Consider the following 23,406-nt stretch of genomic DNA (forward strand, 5'->3'; position numbering starts at 1 on the left):
ACTTCATGGGAAATAGATGGAGAAACAGTGGAAACAGTGTCAGACTTTATTTTGGGGGGCTCCAAAATCACTGCAGATGGTGACTGCAGCCATGAAATTAAAAGACGCTTACTCCTTGGAAGAAAAGTTATGACCAACCTAGATAGCATATTCAAAAGCAGAGACATTACTTTGCCAACTAAGGTCCATCTAGTCAAGGCTATGGTTTTCCAGTGGTCATGTATGGATGTGAGAGTTGGACTGTGAAGAAGGCTGAGCGCCGAAGAATTGATGCTTTTGAACTGTGATGTTGGAGAAGACTCTTGAGAGTCCCTTGGACTGCAAGGAGATCCAACCAGTCCATTCTGAAGGAGATCAGCCCTAGGATTTCTTTTGGAAGGAATGATGCTAAAGCTGAAACTCCAATACTTTGGCCACCTCATGCAAAGATGATTCATTGGAAAAGACTCTGATGCTGGGAGGGATTGGGGGCAGGAGGAGAAGGGGACGACCGAGGATGAGATGGCTGGATGGCATCACGGACTGGATGGACGTGAGTCTGAGTGAACTCCGGGAGTTGGTGTTGGACAGGGAGGCCTGGCGTGCTGTGATTCATGGGGTCGCAAAGAGTCAGATACAACTGAGCGACTGAACTGAACTGAACTGAACTGAACCAGTAAGATGGCTTTAATTTTTTTAAAAAAGAAACAAGTATTGACAAGGATGTGGAGAAATAAGAACTCTCATATACACTCTCATACAGTCTGGCAGTTTCTCCAAACACCAAACATAATGTTACCACATGACCCAAAAAGATACATTCAAACAAATAACTATTCACAAAAAAGTCATATCCATTCAAGGAAATAGTATTCAGCCATAAAAACAAATGAAATGCTGATACATGCTGTATAATAGATGAACTCTGAAAACATTAAGCTGAAAGAACTCAGATATAAATCACATATGGTATGATTCTACTTCTCTGAAGTACCTGGTATAGACAAACTCCATAAAGACAGAAAGGAGATTAGTGGGTTTTGGAAACCTTGGGGAGAATGGGACGAGGAGGAAGTGACTAAGAAGCATGGCTTTGTTTTGAAAGCAATTTGAAAGGATTTAAGACAGTGGTGATGGCTGTAAACATGGAATAACCTAAAAACCCTTGGAAAGTTAAAATGGTTAATTTTGTATTATGTGAATTTCATCTACACAGACCAAAAAAATAATAATTACAGTAGGGGATACTCAACAAGATGCTGCTGCAGAGATCCAGGTGAGAGATCACACAGGCTGTGGAGCAGAGATGGAAAGCAGACTGCTTCTAAAGATATACTGAAGGTAGTACCAACATAAATATTATCAGTAACATTACAAACTGTTTATATTCAATCTCTAGATAAAACACTGGATAAGAGAACAAGATGCAATTATCAAAAGCTCTGATGATATAAACTAAGGTTACAAATCACAGAAATTGTACAGTTAGAAGATTAAAGATGTAGACCAGTAAACAGTTTCTGACCTTACACAAAAAAAGTTCAGATACTGTCTATATACATAATTATGTAGGTAACTCAAATCAGAAGTGAATAAAATTATCATTCACAACAAGGACTCAAAATATAAACTCTTTACTTTTGATAAAAGAGTTTGAAAGTAAAGAGGCAGCACCCTCCCATGGTGTTTTTTTTGTTGTTGTTGTTAAACCAATGAGCACATATTGCTACTTTAGAATTTTGTAAACCTCAATAATTTAACTATTTTTAATAACAAATCACATGTAATATTCAAAGTACTGAAAACTAGAGAACAGAATACTTTTGATAAATCATATATAATTCAGGCTCCTTAAAATACTATAATAGTAGTGAAAACTTTAACACTAAAAATATAATGAACTAACCCAGAATCTTTCACTTGAATACAAAGAGAATATGCAGCAATTTTTATAATATCCAAATTTTAGAAACATTAAAAAATCATTAACAAATGATGATTATAAACCTAAAAAATGCAAGTCAAATAAAAAACTACTGCAAACAAAAGCATATTTATTTGAAACACATGAAATTAATACATCCAGAAACAATAGCCTTTGTATAAAGAGAAATAGAGAAACAGCGGGAGAAAGGAAACCACTTAGAAGATACATTGAAACAAATTATTTCATTTTTATGAACCAAACAGGAGGCAAGGTGACCTGGGAAACACATAACATAAATGTGCAAGCCCTATGGATAGGCACTTTTTAAACTGAAGAAGAATTAAGCAAATGGAAACATGTTTTTATACTGAAAAAAACATTATGCAAATATACTAATTTTAAATTTAACACAATGCCAATAAAAATACTAATAAGCCTTTTCCTGAAATTATACATGGACATTCCAAAACTCTTGTAGAAAAATAACCATGCAGGAAAAGGAATGAAAACAAAGGAAAAAAACAAAAAGAGTAAAGATGAAGGCATGAGCACCTGGTCCTACCAAAACACAACACAGCTTTAATCATACAATAATGGATAACACATCTACAGAGATCATAGAACAGAACAGAAAGACAGTATGGAAATTCAGCTTGTGATAAAAATACCCTTCAAAACAGTGGAGTAAAGATGATTAAGCAGTGTTGGGACAACTGTATACCAACTTGGGAAAAGATAAAGCATCTGTATCTCACTGTCATGATAATTCCTTTATTTTTATCTTGGTGGTTTCAAAAAATGGTGATTTTCTATCATTGCTACCATTTTTCTATAAAAATATGTTCTTCCCTACCACACTATTTCGTGTAATCTCTATGGTTTCATCGACTCTTTATTCAAGGTGCTATATAATCTATTATATACTGTTCCATTAATCCATTAATGTTCAAATTACCCAGATATGTATGCTCAGTGAGAGCCCTGTAAGGCTGTGCCCTGCCATGATCCTTTTACTATTTGAACACTTCCTTGCTTCCTAGCCCACAAAGATATTCCAGACTCACCTTCACTTTCCCTGCTCCAGACCTGAAATCAGACATTTCTCCAAAAAGTCCTGGCTTCTTTCAATGGGGGAATAGTCGTTAGAAACCAAAATCTGGATATCAGATATGTTTACGGCTATCATGGTATCATTTCATTTAGATAATTTTTGTGGTCAGAAAAAGAAATAAATGTAAATATGTATACATACAATATACTTATGGTTTTTATAAGTTTGTCCTGGTAAGTGAAAGTGAAAGTGAAGTCACTCAGTAGTGTCCGACTCTCTGCGACCCCGTGGACTGTAGCCTACCAGGCTTCTCCATCCATGGGATTCTCCAGGCAAGAATACTGGAGTGGGTTACCATTTCCTTCTCCAAGGGAATCTTCCCGACCCAGGGATCAAACCCAGGTCTCCCGCATTGGAGGCAGATGCTTTAACCTCATACATACAATACACTTATGATTTTTGTAAGTTTGTCCTGGTAACTCTAATTCAAATCCAATGCAACAAGTTTCTTCCTCACTTCCCCCATCCCATATTTATACCTTCTCTCTCCTTCTCTTTTCATCATAATGAAAAGTCTACTTCCCAAGACCAACAGGTTTTCATTTGCTCTATTCTACAATAAAAGGAAAACAAATTCAGAACTATTAAGCCCAACCACTGCTAACAACAGACTATTAAATAAATGTCAATGTTCTTTCTGACTTACAACTAAATGATAACAACTTATTCCAAACAATAATACAATAATGTATGTGGTGACTGTAGCTTACAGAAAAGTGTAAAGAATGACAGCAATGGTATGGAAGGAAAGAAACGGGAATATGCATTTATACCTTTACCAGTATGAAGTCATATAGTGTTATTAAAAGTAGATGTAGATTAGTTGTAAATATGTACTGCAAATAACATGGCAACCAATAAAATCTCTAAAAAAGGGTAACTGATAAGCTAAAAGAGGGAAGAAAATTGGCAGAAAATTAGTGAAAGTCAAAAAATGAAAGAAAAAAACAAGGGCAATGAATAGGAAACAGTTATAAATACATAATAATCCCAACTATTTCAATAATAAATTTAAGTATGCATGGTCTAAAATACACTAACTAAAAGACAGATACTGTCAGAGTGGTTTAAAACAATACCCAACCATATGACATATACAAGAAATCCACTTTAAATATAAAGACACACTGATTTAAAAAATCAAAAGATGAAGAAAGATAATCAGTGCTAACACTAAAAAAGGGCCTCCCTGGTGGCTCAGTGGTAAAGAAATCACCAGCCAATGCAGGAGTCTTGAGTTCAATCCCGGGAAGATCAGTAGAAGGAAACAGCAATGGAATTAAGTATCCTTACCTGGAAAAATCCCACAGGCAGAGGAGCCTGGGGGGCTACAGTCCATGGGGTCACAAAAGTCAGACACAACTTAGCAACTAAACAACAACAGCACTAATAAAACCTGGAGTGGTAATATTAATTTCAGAGAAAGCAGATCTCAGAACAAAGAATAGTCTGAGTAAGAAAAGGGGGTAATGTTGGAGGGGTCACTTCTCCAACATAATAACCCATGTGTATTCACCAAACAATAGAGCTTAAATTTGCATGATTTAAAAACTGACAGAATCACAAGGAGAAATAAACAATTTCATCATTACAGCTGCAAATTTCAACTCGCCTCTATCACTAATAGATCCAGCAGGCAGAAAATCAGTTAACGGTATAGCTGAACTGAATACCAACCAAAAAATTAACTAAATCTAATTGAATACGATATCTAACTGAATATAGAATACTGCATCCAATAGCAGCAGACTACTCAGTCTTCCCAAGGTCATATGGATATTCACCATGACAGACCATATTTTGGGCAAAAAACACACCATTACAAATTTAAAATAGAAATCATACTGAAGTACACTCCTAGATAACAATGGAAATAAACTCCAGGAATCAGTAACAGAAAGACAGCGGGAAAACTTCAAAATACTTGGAGATTAAATAAGGTACTTCTAAGTAAAATATAAATAAAAGAAGAAATCTAGAGAGAAATTTAAAATATTTCTAACTAAATGAAACTGAAAATACAACTTACCAAAATATGCATGTGTCCCCCCAACCCCTTAGGAAGCATCACTACGAACAAAGCTAGTGGAGGTGATGGAATTCCAGCTGAGCTATTTCAAATCCTAAAAGATGATGCTGTGAAAATGCTGCACTCAATATGCCAGCAAATTTGAAAATTTCAGCAGTGGCCACAGGTCTGGAAAAGGTCAGTTTTCATTCCAATCCCAAAGAAAGGCAATGCCAAAGAATGCTCAAACTACCACACAATGCACTCATCTCACACGCTAGTAAAGTAATGCTCAAAATTCTCCAAGCCAGGCTTCAGCAATACATGAACCGTGAACTTCCAGATGTTCAAGCTGGTTTTAGAAAAGGCAGAGGAACCAGAGATCAAATTGCCAACATCCGCTAGATCATGGAAAAGCAAGAGAGTTCCAGAAAGACATCTATTTCTGCTTTATTGACTATGCCAAAGCCTTTGACTGTGTGGATCACAATAAACTGGAAAATTCTGAAAGAGATGGGAATACAGACCACCTGACCTGCCTCTTGAGAAACCTATATGCAGGTCAGGAAGCAACAGTTAGAACTGGACATGGTTCCAAATCGGGAAAGGAGCAAGTCATGGCTGTATATTGTCACCCTGCTTATTTAACATATATGCAGAGTACATCATGAGAAATGCTAGGCTGGAGGAAGCGCAAGCTGGAATCAAGATGGCCGGGAGAAATATCAGTAACCTCAGATATGCATATGATACCACATTTATGGCAGAAAGTGAAGAAGAACTAAACAGCCTCTTGATGAAAGTCAAAGAGGAGAGTGAAAAAGTTGGCTTAAAGCTCAACATTCAGAAAACTAAGATCATGGCATCCGGTCCCATCACTTAATAGCAAATAGACGGGGAAACAGTGGCTGACTTTAATTTGGGGGGGCTCCAAAATCACTGCAGACGGTGACTGCAGCCATGAAATTAAAAAACGCTTACTCCTTGGAAAGAAAGTTATGACCAACCTAGACAGCATATTAAAAAGCAGAGACATTACTTTGCCAACAAAGGTCCATCTAGTCAAGGCTATGGTTTCTCCAGTGGCCGTGTATGGATGTGAGAGTTGGGCTATAAAGAAAACTGAGGGCCGAAGAATTGATGATTTTGAACTGTGGTGTTGGAGAAGACTCTTGAGAGTCCCTTGGACTGCAAGGAGATCCAACAAGTCCATCCTAAAGGAGGTCAGTCCTGGGTGTTCATTGGAAGGACTGATGTTGAAGCTGAAACTCCAATACTTTGGCCACCTGACACGAAGAGCTGACTCATTTGAAAAGACCCTGATGCTGGGAAAGACTGAGGGCAGGAGAAAGGGACAACAGATGATGAGATGGTTGGATGGCATCACTGACTCAATGGACATGAGTTTGCGTGAACTCTGGGAGTTGGTGATGGACAGGGAGACCTGGCGTGCTGTGGTTCATGGGGTCACAAAGAGTAGGACACGACTGAGCGACTGAACTCAAAATATGTATGACACAGCAAAACCAGTGCTTAGAGGAAAACTGATAACACTGATGCACTTATTAAGAAGTGGAAATCTACACTTCCACCTTAAGAAACTAGAAAACAAACAACAAATTAAATCTAACGTAAGTTTGGGAAAAAATTAAAAATCAGAAGAAATCAATGACATAAAAATAGCAAATCAGTAGAAAAGAAATCAGTCAAATCAAAACTTAGTTCTTTAAAAAGATCAATAAACTGATAAACCTCTAGCCAGGCTCTCCATGGGAGAGAGAGAAAGAAAGAAAGAAAACAAACTACTAATTTCAGAAATCTTTTGAAAGAAAATACAAACTACTAACATGAGGAATTCATCACTACTGAATCTCTTTGATGCAAGCATAATAAAGAAGCATTATGAACAACTGTATGCCAACAAATTTGCTATGTTATATGAAATAAACCCACTTCCTGAAAGGCACAATCTACCAGGACAAGAAGGAGATAAGTCAAATAGGCCTACATCTATTAAAGAAATGTAATTAACAATTAATAAGCTTCCAAAACAGAAAACTTCAGGTGCAGATGGTTTCACTTGTAATTCTACCAAAACATTCAAAGGAAAAAATGATATAATTTCTCTTCCAGATACAATGACATACAATGATATACAATCTCTTCCAGAAAATAAAAGCAGAAGGGGCACTTCCTTGCTCATTCTATGAAGCAAGCATTTTCCTTATACCAAATCCGAAGATATACCAAGAATGGAAAACTAAAGACCACTATCTTTCATGAACATAAAAGCAAAAATCCTCAATAAACTGTTATCAAATTAAATGCAGCAATGTATAAAAATAATTACACCCCAAAATCAAGTGGGATTTATTCCAGGTGTGTGTTCAATATCTTAAGATCAATTAACATAATCAATCATATAATAGGCTTAACAAGAAAAGTCATACAATCATGTCAATAGATGCAGAAAAAGAACTGGACAAAATTCAACCAGATAAGGGCTTCCCTCATATTTCAGTTGGTAAAGAATCCGCCTGCAATGCAGGAGACCCTGGTTCGATTCCTGGGTCAGGAAGATCTGCTGGTGAAGGGATAGGCTACCTACGCCAGTATGCTTGGGCTTCCCTTGTGACTCAGCTGGTAAAGAATCCGCCTGCAATGCGGGAAACCTGGGTTCGATCCCTGGGTTGGAAGATCCACTGGAGAAGGGAAAAGCTACCCATTCCAGTATTCTCACCTGGAAAATTTCATGGACTGTACAGTCCACAGGGTCGCAAAGAGTCAGACATGACTGAGCAACTTTCACTTACTTTCACCCAGATAAAAACACTTATTAAGTATGAATAGCCAGAGGTTCCTTCAATCTGATAAAGGACATCTACCAAAAACCCACAGCTAATATCATACTTGGTAAAAGAATGAATGCTTTCACCACATATCAGGAAAAAGACTCGATGTCTATTCTTGATACTTTTATTCTACACTGTAATGGAGGCTCAAGGAAGGAGATTACACAGAGAAAGAAATAACAGGCATCCACATTGGAAGAGAATAAGTAAAATTTCTTCTATGTGCAGATGACATGGATCTTGTATATATACATAAATTTTAAGAAACCCATTAAAAAATTATGAGAATAAGCAAGTTCAGCAGAGTTGCATGATATAAGGTCAACATACAAAAACAACTGTATTACTGTAGAACAGCAATGAGCAATCTGAAAACTAAGAAAAACAATTCCATTTACAGTAACATCCAAAAAGAATGAAATAGTTAGAAATAAACTTAACAAAAATCGTGCAAGACTTATACACTGAAAAAATACATAACACTGCTGAGTGAAAAGATATTCCATGTTCATAGAACGATAAATTTAACACTGTTATAAATGCAATATTCCCCAATCAATCTACCTATGCAATGCAATGCCTATCAAAATCCCAGTTGACTTGACTTTCTTGAGAAAAACTGAGAATTCTCTAGAGATTCTTTGATATTCAACAACAAAAATAAACAAATAAATAAATTGTTGATCGGTTGTTGGTTTAGTGGCTAAGTTATGTCCAGCAAGTCCATGGACTGTAGCCTGCCAGACTCCTCTGTCCATGAAAATTGTACTACACCATAATTAAAAACCTAGGTTCTTCAAAATTAACAAGAATGAAAAGACAACCCATAGAACATGAGAAAATATATTCAAGTTACATATCTGAATAGGGACTTGTATCCAGAATATATAAAGAACACTTACAATTCAACAACAAAAGAACAACCCCATTAAAAAGGATTTCAGAAGACATTTCTCTAAATAAGATATACACATGGACAATAAGCACGTGAAAAGATACTCATACTCAACATCTTTAACAATTAGGGAAGTCCAAATCAAAGCCACATTAACATATCACTTCAAACCACACACAGTGGCTATAATCAAAACCCAAAATATTGGTCATGATATGAAGAAATTAGAACCCTTACACTTTGCTGGTGGGAGTGGAAAATGCTGCAGGCACTTTGGGAAACTGGCAGTCCCTCAAAATGTTAATCATAAAATTACAATCACCACAGGATCCAGCAATTGCACTCCCAAGTGGAAATAAAAAAGAGTATCCATAAAAATTTATACAGAATGTTCTAAGCAGCACTGTTCACAAGATCCAAAAAGTGGAAATGATCCAAATGTACATCAATAATGAACAGACAAAAAAAAAATCCAACCAACGGAATACTATTCAGTCCTAAAAAGAAATGAAGCACTGATACATGCCACAACATAAGAGAATCTTGAAAGCATATTGCCAAGTGAAAAAGCCATAAATAACCACATATGATTTCTTTATGTGAAATGTCCAAAGCAGAACAATCTATTGGTTGGAGGGAGTTTCAAGAGAGGGGACATACATATACCTATGGCTGATTCATGATGATACATGGCAGAAACCAACACAATATTGTAAGGCATCCTCCAATTAAAAATAAATAATTTTTTTAAACCAAAATAAAATATGTTGCTAAAAAAAATCTTTTGAGACAGAAAGTAGATGACAAATGGGTCTTAGTTTGGAGGGAGAGGGAGTACTGAAAATGGGGAATCACTGTTAAAGAAAACACGGTTTCTTTCTAGAGTGATAAAAATGTTCTAAAACTGGATCGTGGTGATGGTTGCATAACTCTATAAGTATGCTAAATATAACTGTACATTTTTAATTTTATAATGGGAATTATCTCAATAAAATTTTTAAAATATACATGTCTATCTAAATCGAGAACTTTACTGAGAATTCACATACCATAAAATATATGAAAATACATTTTTTGAAACATGAAAAACACATGAAAGGAATCAACCTTTTAAAGCAGTAGGAAGACAAGCTAGCTGAACTCTGCAACAATCCACTTGAGAGGTGATACAGGCTTGGACAAGAATAGTGCTGGTGAAGAACATGGAGAAAAGTGGAAAGATTACAAAGACACTCCAGAAGATGTGAATGCATGAGGAAGGAGCAGGTATTAAGAATAAGTTGCATTATGCATTTATTTGTTCTCCTTCTGCCAGAAGCTGGTGCAAAGTTCAGAAAAACTATTTTTTAAATGGGTCACAATTACAAGTAGAAGTCTGTTGGACTGGGAGAAGGTTGGTAGGGACAGGAGACAGGTCATTCCAGAAGGTGTGTGCAGAGCACTGACACAGGAGCAGGAAAAGGTAAGGCTTAGGTGCAGCAGAAAGGAGATGAATGATCCGTAAATATCTGCAGTTGTGAGAGCTTGCAGACATTAGAGACCACTAGAGGTTTCTAACTGAACAGAGATGCAATTCTTGCTTGGTCCTGAAAAAATAACTCCAGCACCAAGGCAAAGAATAAACTGGGAAGGAGAATGACTGGAGACCTATAAAAGAGGCCACTGCAGAAAACCAGGAGAGACCTTTGTAAACCATAACCAGTACCACTGCTCTAAACGCTGAGGAGGCTGGACAACAATGCAAGAAATAACGACTAAAGAAAGTTGGTGTCTAATTGAGCTTCCACAACAAATTACAAATATGGAACTCAGAAAACCTATGAGAGCTGATATATTCTGCACTTATCTACCTTCCGCAGCCTAACAAGGCCTACAGGGCAGAGAGCACTTTGGGGCTCCTCTGACCCAGCAGAGTCATCATATTGCCTGCAGACTACTGAGAGGACAAAATTTTGGACTCGCCTCTAATGAGAAGCAAAGACACCACAGAGACGCCTTCACTTCCATCAGCCTTGCCATGCTGTTTTTCTTTGCACTGCTTATTGCTGGTTTGACAGTAGAGCTGCTGCTGCTGCTAAGTCGCTTCAGTCGTGTCCGACTCTGTGCAACCCCATAGACGGCAGCCCACCAGGCCCCTCCGTCCCTGGGATTCTCCAGGCAAGAACACTGGAGTGGACTGCCATGTCCTTCTCCAATGCATGAAAGTGAAGAGTGAAAGTGAAGTCACTCAGTCGTGTCCGACTCTTAGCGACCCCATGGTCTATAGTCTATCAGGCTCCTCTGTCCATGGTATTTTCCAGGCAAGAGTACTGGAGTGGGTCGCCATTGAGCAAAGCCTATATAATGTTAGACAAAACTAAGTTGTCACCTGGCAAATCCCGAAAGGAAGCAGGCCAATTTTCTTAAAAAACTGTATTTACTAGTAGTTGATTTTTACATTTCAAGTGACTGAAAACATTTGAATTTATACTCTGACTTCTTTCCCTTGATCCAGCTGAAACCTAACTGAAGGACTTTTCAGAAATTTTATGAAAATATATTTTCAGTGTGCATTATTTGCTGCTGCTGCTGCTGCTAAATCGCTTCACTCGCATCAGACTCTTAGCGACCCCATGGACTGCAGAGCCCTACCAGGCTCCTCCGTCCATGGGATTTTCCAGGCAAGAGTACTAGAGTGGGTTGCCATTGCCTTCTCTGGTGCATTATTCAGGTTAAAAAAATACAGAATATGGTGCATATTACTAGCTGTACCTGCAATGTTTTTGTATCTAATGTACTGTTGGTACACCTAATGTAACTGAAATCCTGACAAGACTAAGCTTACCCAAAAGATGGGAGGATTAACTGCTCTAGTCACTCCAGTACTAATCTACTTTCCAGTTGAATTTCTCAGTATTCTGCCTGTCATGCCATACTACAACCACATTTGCCCTATGTCATTTCTCCAGAACACCATACATGTTCATATGCCATGGCTTTAGCCATGCTCTTCTGTCAGGAATAATAAATAAATGAAATAACTCATCATATACTTCAGAGCACCCACTGAGAGCTAGATTGATACTTAGTGGGCAATTAATATCACACTCCCATCTAATCTCCACAGCAGCCATACAAAGTCAGTATTACTTTTTCTATATTACACACAAGAAAATAGAATCACAGAGAAGTCTGCCTCAGTAATGTCAAATTCCATTCCAAGGAACGCCTTGGACGGAATATGCACCTGGCAAAATCCTAACTTGACCCTCAGAACCTCCCTCTGGAATCTTCCAATCTCACCGAATATAGTTGATCGTATGCCTCTTGCGGGTATTAAAACCTTCTGCTCTCATCAAGCCTTTAAAGTTAGCATAATCTTTCAATCACCAGTATCTTTCTTGATATATTAGGAGCTTACAGATATCAAACATGACTTAACTGGTTTTGCACTTCTGTTTAACAGATTATCGGTGCTCAATAGCTACATGTCAAAATTCGAAGACTACCCTTCTGGCACGCTGCTATTTCCACCTTTCATGATCCATTTAGCGTCTCCCAGCAAGGCAAGTGAAAGGAGCTGGGCTTTAACAGCATTCCTACCGACTGGCACACACCCTGGGATCATAACCCTTCCTCCCACTGTATTATTTTGCTAAAGCATCTGTCTCCTCCCACTAAAGAAGCTCAAGGGCAACATCAATATCATCCCCAATTGTGTCCCCCACCCCCCAGGTTTAGCAAAGGAACTGGAAAACCAAGAAAATACTCAAAATTGTCTAACTGAAGTGAAAATAGTCCACAAAACTATCTTTCTAAGATAAAATGAACAAAAGGAATTTTTTTTTTCAGATGAACAGCTTTAAATTGACGAATACTCAGAATAATAAAGTGCACTTTCACTGCAGCTTCTAAAACTCTCCCCTTCACAGCTGAGTTAACCGAAAGCAATTACAGAGCAAGAACGAAATCTGGAAGCAAATATCATTCAACCGGTTTATTAATCTTGGCTCATCTAGAGATGAAAGCGTAAGCTGCATTTCTGTCTTTGGCGCCAAGGGCTACTTTTGCAGGTAAGCTGCTCCGTAGTACATCTTCAGGCATGTGCTTAGTTGCTCAGTCATGTCCGATTCTTTTTCACCCCAAGGACTGTAGCCCGCCAGGCTCCTCTGTCCATGGATTTCCCCAGGCAAGAATACTGGAGTGGGTTGCCATGCCCTCCTCCAGGGGATCTTCCCAACTCAGAGATCGAACCCACAGACAGAACCAGGTCTCCCGCATTGCAGGCAGATTCTTTACCGTCTGAGCCACCAGGGAAGCCCTCTTTAGGCATGGAAAGCACTAAATAGCTGCAAAGCGTGAGTGGGGGAAGGGAGGACACCCTTCCTCGAGCTTCTCCGTAGACACTGACGTCAGCACAAACACGCGACCTTGAGACCCTTTCCTAGGACCCACGGTCACCCGGGTCACACCCCTCACCTCGGTTCTCCTCCTCCAGGTACCGCACCCGCAGCTCGTCCTCAGTCTTCACCTCTGCGCTGTAGCCCCTCTGCCAGGCCGCTCCCCCGGCCGCGGGCGTCCAGCCCCGGGCCCATATCGTCGAGTCGACCCGCGGGCACGTCCAGGAGCCGGGCAGCCTCCACCTGGGGCCTAGCCGCGCACAGCAAGCGGCCACCAAGCGGGCACGGCTGGCCTGCAGAGTGCCCAAGGCCCCAGGTGCCGCGGAAGCCGCCACCGCCATGTTGTCTGTTTACGGCGTGGGCCCGCAGTTGCTGCCCCGCCCCCGTCGCGCGCTGGCCAGCCCCGCGCACGCCGCAGGGCACGCCCAGGCCCCGCCCCCCCCGCTCGCCCCGCCCAGCCACGCCTCCGGGGTCTCCTCCTGACAGGCTCAGACCGGGAGTCCTCGCCCCGCCCAGCACCGATGACGAACTTTCCACACGCTCAGGTCTCCCTTGTCTGACAGGAGGAGTCCTAGCTTGTGCACTCAAGGCAGCGGGAAAGCAATTCTCCAAGGCTGTGGAATATTTTTAGGGAAACAAGAATTCCTGGGAGAGAGCCCCCTCCCTGCACTCTCTGGGGTCCTGAGTTAGCTGCAAAGGTAAACCGAAACGTTTGGTCTCAGGTTTGGCTGACAAGGTAGCGGCACTGCTTGAGACTCCAGTTTTCTCATGTATGTTAAGAATCTTGTTATTGTTGTTTAATCGCTAAGTCATGTCCGACTCTCTGCGACCCCATGGACTGTAGCCCACAGGCTCCTCTGTCTATGGGATTTCCCAGGCAAGAGTACTGGAGTGGGTTGCCATTCCCTTCTCCAGGAAATCTTCCCCATCCAAGGGTCAAACCTGCGTCTCCTGCATTTGTAGGCAAGTTCTTTACCACTGAGCCTCCAGGAAAGCCCCATAAGAGTCGTGGGTTATCAGTTAAACGTGCCTGTAAACGTAGGTGATTAGTACCATAGGGAGTTCAGGAAGGGCATGAAGTTCAGTTCAGTTCAGTTCAGTCGCTCAGTCGTGTCCGACTCTTTGCGACCACAGGAACTGCAGTACGCCAGGCCTCCATGTCCACCAACTCCCGGAGTTCACTCAAACTCACGTCCATTGAGTCGGTGATGCCATCCAACCATCTCATCGTGTGTCGTCCCCTTCTCCTCCTGCCCTCAATCTTTCCCACCATCAGGGCCTCTTCAAATGAGTCCGCTCTCCACATCAGGTGGCCAAAGCATTGGAGTTTCAGCTTCAACATCAGTCCTTCCAATGAACACTCAGGACTGATCTCCTTTAGGATGGACTGGTTGGATCTCCTTGCAGTCCAAGGGACTCTCAAGAGTCTTCTCTAACACCACAGTTCAAAAGCATCAATTCTTCTGCACTCAGCTTTCTTTATAGTCCAACTCTCACATCCATGCATGACTACTGGAAAAACCTTAGCCTTGATTAGATGGACCTTTGTTGGCAAAGTAATGTCTCTCCTTTTAATATGCTGTCTAGGTTGCTCGTAACTTTCCTTCCAAGGAATAAGTGTCTTTTAATTTCATGGCTGCTGTCACCATCTGCAGTGATTTTGGAGCCCAGAAAAATAAAGTTAGCCCCTGTTTCCACTGTTTCCCCATCTATTTGCCATGAAGTGATGGGACTGGATGCCATGATCTTAGTTTTCAGAATGCTGAGCTTTAAGCCAACTTTTTCACTCTCTTCTTTTACTTTAATCAAGAGGCTCTTTAGTTCAACAGCCAGTAAAAACAAGGGTTCTCAGCCCACTAACTCAGGCAGGTGGCACGACCCTTCCCAAAGTCCAGTAATCTGGTGCCACCATTTTAACAAAGAGGCTCAGCCCAACCTTGTGCAAAGGTGGGATTTAGAGCACAGAGGCCTTTCCCTCAACAAGACAGGCAGAATATCAACTTAAAACGTAGGTGCCCATCAAAGTGATCTTCCCAGGTGGCACAGTGGTAAAGAATCCACCTGCCAGTGCAAGAGAAACAAGAGACTTGAGTTTGATCCCTGGGTCAGGAAGATATCCTGGAGCAGAAAATGGCAACCCTCTCCAGTATTCTTGTCTGAAAAATTCCATGGACAGAGGAGCCTGGCGAGATACAGTCCATGGGGTGGCAGAGTCAGACATAACTGAAGTGACTTAGCACGCACGCCTCCTATGTTAGAGCTTTAGCTTTATACAAAGTAAAAAGATAAAGCCAACTGGGTTCCATTTTTGTGTCTGCTTTGAGAATGTCACTGAGGGCATCTTTTACTCTATCTTCTGTTCAGTTCAGTTCAGTCAGTTCAGTTGCTCAGCCGTGTCCGTGTCCGACTCTTTGCGACCCCATAAAGTAACACTTTTGCAATCTTGTGAAGTTGAAGGAAGGAACTTCCAAGGAAAAACTGCTTCCTCTGGTATCTTTTCCCTTTTCGTATAATCATGTTCACTTCTGCTGAGAAACTCAGAATTTAATTTACAGTTCAACTACCACAATACTTTTAATTATTTACTGTTTAAATTATTTACTGTGTAACATTTATTCAATATTAATTTCAATATTTTATAAAATTTATTAAAATTATAAATTTTATATTTATAAAAATAATTTTAAATATTTAATACTAATTTTAATATTATTTATTCAATAGGTAATTAAATATCTCTTTCCTGTTCTTTTACATTAGTTGCCAATTGTTTTGATATCTTTATGTTGGTTCATCAATAGATTGTAAACTTAAGTATAGGAGTTACGGAACACCTGACACAGTACTATTTGAAATAATACAATTTCAGAACATACTTATGATTGATTAGGACAACTGCAGAAGGCTAATCATAGATTGTTTGTGTTATATTAGAAATTGGAGTAGGGACCTCCCTGGTGGCACAGTGGATAAGAATCCGCCTGCTAATGCAGGGGACACAGCTTTGATCCCTGGTCTGGAAAGAATCCATATGCACTGGAGCAACTAAACCTGGGTGCCACAACCACTGAGCCTGTGCTTTAGGGCCCGTGAGCCACAACTACTGAAGCCTGCCCACCCTAGAGCACATCTGCCTCAACTACTGAGCCCATGTGCTGCAACTACCGAGCTTGCATGCTGTAACTACTGAAGCCCATGCACCTAGAGATAGTGCTCCACAAAAAGAGAAGCCACTGCAATGAAAAGCCCAAGCACATCAATGAGGAATAGCCTCTGCTCGCTGCAACTAGCGAAAACTCATGCAAAGTAATGAAGACCCAGCACAGCCTAAATAAATAAACTTAATTTAAAAAGAAATCCGAGTATAATGGATGGCCTATGGCTTTGATGAGCACAGAACCAGTTGAGAAAATACCATTTGGGAACACTTGCTTCTTCCCTAAATGTTGTGACTCTGGTCCTTATTGAAAAGAGTCATGAGGATATCCCCATTTGCAAAGAAAATTTGATTCTTAAAAATTAATGCAAATAACAAATATCACCATGACCGTGACAACTAATACGTTGTTGTTGCTATTTGGTCACTAAGTTGGGTACCACTCTTGTGACCCCATGGACTGTAGCCCTCCAGGCTCCTCTGTCCAGGGGATTTCCCAGGCAAGAATACTGGAGTGGGTTGACATTTCTTTCTCCAAGAGATCTTCCTGACCCAGGGATCAAACCTGTGTCTCCCACATCGGCAGGCAAGTTCTTTACCACTGAACCACCAGGGAATCCCCAGACAATTAACATAGTATTTGCCAAATATCAGGTCAGACAGACATGACTTTGGGTCCTATCTCCACATTGCTTTGCTTTGAGATACTCAGGGGTTATTTAAATAATCCATGCTTCCATTTCTTCGTTTGCAGTATAGCTAGTATGATAGCTATTTCACCTCACAAATTCTTTTACTTCAATTTCTCCATCTATAGAATGGGAAGGATTATGTCCGTTTTATAGGATTAATAACATAAGTATGTGTGGAAGTTAATAAAAGGAAATCTCAACTAAAATCAGTCTGAAAGGCCTATGGAGGGAGCTCTCACACCCTACCATTCATTGTCAATTACCCCAACAGGAAGCTAATCAGTTACTTACCCCAGGAAGTAATTTGCACTCACAAATAGGAAGTACAACTACTTTACTGCCCCAGGGGAGGAAGAATAAATTCCTTCTTGCCCGACAAGTCAAGCCAATGGAAAACACCACAGCTCAGCCAGTGAGGAGCCAGCATCACCTCAACTTTTACTGTCCTGCAGTGAAATTTTATTTTTTCTTTGCTGATAATATCTTTTCCTTGTCCTGCCATCTTTACTATAAAAACCTTCTTTGCTGTGTAACCTCTCCAAGTAGCTCTTTGTTTGCCAGATGAGATGCTGTTCGATTCATGAATCATTTTATAAAGCCAATTAGATCTTCAAATTTACTCAGGTAAATTTTGTTTTGTTTTGTTTTTTTTAAATAGATCATGTCCACTTAATAGGATTGATGGGATTAGTACGTAAAGCTCTTGACAGGGAAATGGGATCATAATAGATAAAGTTAACCACCATTTATCAGCCTCTTTTTTAGTCCATTTCAGATTTTAGATATGTTATTTAATGGCCAGAAAGCTTCCAAGTTGGTATTATTATTCCCTTTTGAAGATAAGGACACTGAGATTAAGTTACTTACCAAACTTTATGGCTAATAAGTCATGAAGCTGGAATTGGAACCTTGATATATATAACCTCAGTCCCCGTGTTTTTAATCACTGTTTTGTACAGCCTCTTAATAATGTTAAGGCATCCAGTAAAATTTAATTTCTTTTGGTTCCTTCTACTTTTCAGAAAAAAGATGTGCTCTGGGAACGATGAATATTAGTTAGAAGAGAAAGGTAAGGCTGCTGCTGCTGCTAAGTCACTTCAGTCGTGTCCGACTCTGTGCAACCCCATAGACGGCAGCCCACCAGGCTCCCCCGTCCCTGGCATGCTCCAGGCAAGAACACTGGAGTGGGTTGCCATTTCCTTCTCCAATACATGAAAGTCAAAAGTGAAAGTGAAATCGCTCAGTCGTGTCTGACTCTTTGCGACCCCATGGACTGCAGCCTACCATGCTCCTCCGTCCATGGGATTTTCCAGGCCAGAGTACTGGAGTGGGGTGCCATTGCCTTCTCCAGAAAGGTAAGGCTAGTGTTGCTATATTCTGTTAAAACTACAACTACTGTCATTGTGTGCTTAGTCACCCAGTTGTGTCTGACTGTGACATTATGGATTCCAGGTTCCTCTGGACAAGGGATTTTCCAGGCAAGAATACTGGAGTGGGTTGCCATTTCCTCCTCCAGGAATTACTATCATTGCTTTACAGCATTTGTGTACTTGCCACTAGGCAGCTCTCATCTAATAGTCTTTTTTATTCCTCCACATCCTGACATTTTTCTAATGCTTACTTCTTTGTTCAGTTGCTAAGTTGTGTCCAGCTCTTTACAACCTTATGGACTGCAGCACATCAGCCTTCTCTGTCATTCAGTATTTCCTGGAGTTTGCTCAAACTCATGTCCACTGAGTCAATGATGCCATCCAAATATCTCAAACTCTGTCACCCCCTTCTCCTCCTTTCCCAGAAGCAAGGTCTAAGCATCAGTTCTTCAGCACTCAGCCTTCTTTATGGTCCACCTCTCATCCGTACATGACTCCCAGAAAAAACATAGCTTTGACTGTATGGACCCTTGTTGGCAAAGTGATTCTCTGCTTTTTGTTATTCAGTCTAGGATTGTCATGTATTTTCTTCAAAGAAGCAAGTGTCTTTTAATTTCATGGCTGCAGTCACCATCCACAATAATTCTGGAACCTGAGAAAATAAAATCTGTCACCATTTCCACTTTTTCCCCATCTATCTGCCATGAAGGGATAGAATCAGAGTCTATGGTCTTAGTTGTTTGAATGTTGAGTTTTAAGCAAGCTTTTTCACTCTCCTCTTTCACTTTCATCAAGAGGCTCTTTAGTTCCTCTTCAGTTTCTGTCATTAGAATAGTATCATCGCCATATCTGACGTTACTGATATTCCTCCCAGCAATCTTGATTCTAGCTTGTGATTAATCCAGCCCAGAATTTCGCATGCTGTACTCTGCATAGAAGTTAAAAAGCAGGGTGACAATATACACCCTTATGTCCTCCTTTCCTAATTTTGAACCCATCCATTGTTTCATGTCCAGTTCTAACTGTTGCTTCTTGACCTGCATACAGGTTTCTCAGAAGACAAGTAAAGCATCTGGTATTCCCATCTCTTTAAGAATTTTCCACAGTTTGTTTTGATCCACACACACAGTCAAAGGCTTTAGCATAGTCAATGAAGCAGAAGATGTTTTTCTGGAATTCCCTTGCTTTTTCTATGATCCAACAAATGCTGGCAACTTGATGTTTGGTTCCTCTGCCTTTTCTAAATTTAGCTTGTACATCTAGAAGTTTTCAGTTCACATACAGTTGAAGCTTAGCTTGAAGGATTTTGAGCATTACTTTGCTAGCATGTGAAATGAGTGCAATTGTGCGGTAGTTTGAACATCCTTTGGCATTGCCCTTCTTTGGGACTGAAATGAAAACTGACCTTTTCCAGTCCTGTGGCCACTGCTAAATTAATTCAAGAAAGAAAGAAAGAAAGTGAAGCTGCTCGGTCGCGTCCAGCTTTTTGCAACCCCATGGACTGTAGCCTGCCAGGCTCCTCCGTCCATGGGATTTTCTAGGCAAAAGTACTGGAGTGGGTTGCCATTTCCTTCTCCAGGGGATCTTCCCGACCCAGGGATCAAAACCAGGTCTTCCACATTGCGGGCAGACTCTTTACCATTTGAGCCAAAGCATATAATAAATATCCGTGAATATTGGATAGTTATTGGTATAAATTAATGATTAAATAAATAAATGGGAGAGAAGAGACATATCTCCCAAGCAAAAGAATTTCAAATAATCTGTGTAGACACCTTGCCCTCAAGGAGGGAGTGCATTACTTAATGTTGGCTGCATGCAGTAACTTCTTCCAAAGGGTACAGTGTGGAAAGGGGAAAAGAAAGACTACTTTTACAGTGGAAAAACCTGACAGACCCCCCCACAGCCAAACAATCAAGGTTAAAATCAATAGCAGTAAGCCATATTGACAGAATTAATATGTACCCTTGATATGGTGTAATGAGAATGCCATCTTCCCTCCATGGTCTTCCTCCCAAAACCTATAACCACATACTAATTCTGATTTAAAATGTCAGACAAATCCCAATTGAGATTCTCCAAAATACCTAACCAATACTTAAAACTGTCAAAACAATCAAAAATAAGTCTGAGAACCTGTTGCAGCCAAGAGGAACCTAAGGAGACATGATGATTAAATGGAATATGGAATCCTGGCTGGATCCTGCAAGAGAAAATGAACATTAGGTAAAAATTAAGGGAATCCAGACAAAGTATAGCGTTTACTTGACAATAACATGTCAGTATAGGTTCATTGGTTGTAACAAATATACCATACTAAAGTAGGATATTAATAAGAGGAGAAGCTTGGAGTAGGGTATATAGAAACCATCTGTTCTGTTATCAATTTTTCCATAAGTCTAAAACCATTGTAACATTTTTTAAATTACTAAGACAAAATAAAAGATAGATGCCACAGTCCACCTGGACCCTAATTCAAAACCAATAAGTCTGTGCTGCTCTGAACTGAGCTGGAAGTCTACCCTGGTCACTTGGTCTTGGACACTTCTGGAATACCTCCATGCCTCTCACCCAGCCTTCTCCTCTAAGCCACTTGTTTGTCTTTCCCTGCCCCTTAGATCCTTTGAAGTTCCCTTCCTGCATCACGTTCTCCCAGACAGACCCAGGGCGAGTTTAAATGATGCCATCCCCACTAGACAATAAATCTCTGCTTGGCTGTTAGCATGTCTAGGATGAGAATTGGCATAAAACTCTAAGATTTGAAGGCCAATCCCATTGCTCTTTAGCTCTCTTAGCCCTCAAAGTTATAGTGTCTCTCTTACCTCTCCATCAGGTAAAAAGAGCTTCTGCTTGGTCAGAGTGTAACTGGAAAGCTGTGGTTTAGCCCATTCTCTTCAAGTCTTGGGGTTCTTGTGCTTTGTTCCTTAGACTCTTTCCCAGTAGGTAAGAATTTGATTCTGTCCTCTACATCTGTAAAGGAGTCTGCATGTGTGTGCTCAGTCACTTTGGTAGTGTCCAGCTCTTTGCTCCCCTGTCCATGGAATTCTCCAGACAAGAATACTGGAGTGGGTAGCCATTCCCTTCTCCAGGAGATCTTCCAGACCCAGGAATGGAACCAGGGTCTCCCACTTGCAGGCAGATTCTTCCCCACCAGGGAAGCCCAAAGGAGTCTGAAGAGGGTTTATTAGTCAACTTGGATCGCTATAGCAAATACCACAAACTGGGCTAGAAGTCCAATATCAAAGTGTCCAGAGATTTGGTCTCTTGTGAGTCCTCTCTCCTTGGTTTGCAGATGGTCGCCATATAGCTATGTCCACCTCTCCTCTGTGTGCTTCCTTGATGTCTCTGCCTCTTCTTCTCTTAAGTCCAATAGAATTAGTGCCCCACCTTTTTGATGTTACTCATCTTCATTACTCTGAGGACCATATATCCAAATACAGTTTCATTAGAGGTTAGGTTTTCAACATATGAATTTGAGGAGACACGACTGAGTCTATAGCAGACACTCCTCTTCTTCAGTTCCCTGTAACCAGCTCTGCTGATCTACATCCACCTACTCCAGCTCCACAGCAGCATCTGTATTTTAAGCTGAATATATTTGAGATTTGACAGATGTAGAAAGGAGCTTTCTTGGAGCTTCCTTTATCTGACTCAGCAGGAGCTTCTGAGAAATGAGGCTGTCATAAATCCCATCTTGAAAGCGGGTCTTCTCCCAGGAGAGAAATCAAAATAAACTAAACTGGCTGTAAATCCCTTCTTTGGGAAGTTTCACAGCCATGAAGAAGAAGGAAAGACCACTCCACTCACACTGCTGAAATAAACATTACCACAGATGTTCTTATCTTCAGTTTGGTTTTCTTAAAACCCATTTGTCTTGCCTAATGAAACCTTTTTGTTCATCTCATACAAGTCTGCTCCCATTCCCCTTCTAAGTTAGGTCTAACGCTTCTAACTTTAACCATTTAGGAAGTTAACTACTTCTTTGGTTAGTTTCTGTATACATACACATAGAAAAAATATCCTTTTTTCTCCTACTGATCTCTTTTGCCAGTTTAATTTGTGGGTCTCAGCCACTGAAGTAAGACAATAAAGGGAAGTTTCTAGTCTTAAACATCTGGGTGACTTTTTTACATTTATTTATTTATTTATAGCTCTGCTGTGTCTTCATTGCTGTACATGAACATCTCATTGTGGTGGCTTCTCTTGTGGTGGAGCTTGACTCCACAGTGAGCAGGCTACAATAGCTGCAGCATGGGGGATCAATAGTTGTGGTGCATGGGCTAAGTTGCTCCAAGCATGTGAAATCTTCCATGACCAGGGACTGAACCCATATCCCTTGTGTTGGCAGGCAGATTCTTAACCATAGGGAAGTCCCAAACTGGGTGATCTTGAGGTCAGTCTTCATTGCTTATATTTTCTCATGTGCAACATTTCTCAGAGCATGGTTTGCAGGCTCCTGAGGTTACCAAGATGCTTTCTGGGGAATTGAAAAGTTAAAACTATTTTACTAATAATACTAATGTGTTATTTGCCTGTCTCAATATGACAACATTTGCAATGACTATACAAAAGCAGTTGTCACTAAAACTCCTGACATTTTAGAATCAATCAAGCTGTACTGTTCAGTTCAGTTCAGTCGCTCAGTTGTGTCCGACTCTTTGCGACCCCATGAATCATAGCACGCCAGGCCTCCCTGTCCATCACCAACTCCCAGAGTTCACTCAGACGCATGTCCATCCAGTCAGTGATGCCATCCAGCCATCTCATCCTCTGTCGTCCCCTTCTCCTCCTGCCCCCAATCCCTCCCAGCATCAGAGTCTTTTCCAATGAGTCAACTCTTTGCATGAGGTGGCCAAAGTACTGGAGTTTCAGCTTTAGCATCATTCCTTCCAAAGAAATCCCAGGGCTGATCTCCTTCAGAATGGACTGGTTGATCTCCTTGCAGTCCAAGGGACTCTCAAGAGTCTTCTCCAACACCACAGTTCAAAAGCATCAGTTCTTCGGTGCTCACCTTCTTCACAGTCCAACTCTCACAT

The 23,406-nt window shown here is 40.5% G+C and overlaps 1 protein-coding gene across 3 annotated transcripts in view; it reads right to left on the bottom strand.

Moving 5' to 3' along the window:
• AUH (AU RNA binding methylglutaconyl-CoA hydratase) overlaps positions 1–13,527 on the bottom strand; it is a 201,106-nt gene extending 187,579 nt beyond the window's left edge. For all 3 annotated transcript variants that reach the window (XM_042242981.2, XM_027964187.3, XM_027964186.3), the window contains exon 1: positions 13,231–13,527. In XM_042242981.2, coding sequence (XP_042098915.1) covers positions 13,231–13,492 — 262 coding nt within the window. In that variant the 5' untranslated portion in view covers positions 13,493–13,527. The remainder of the gene's footprint in view (positions 1–13,230) is intronic.
• Between the last annotated feature and the right edge of the window lie 9,879 nt (positions 13,528–23,406).

The sequence above is a fragment of the Ovis aries genome, chromosome 2 (assembly GCF_016772045.2).
Source record: "Ovis aries strain OAR_USU_Benz2616 breed Rambouillet chromosome 2, ARS-UI_Ramb_v3.0, whole genome shotgun sequence".
NCBI classification, from domain to species: domain Eukaryota; kingdom Metazoa; phylum Chordata; class Mammalia; order Artiodactyla; family Bovidae; genus Ovis; species Ovis aries.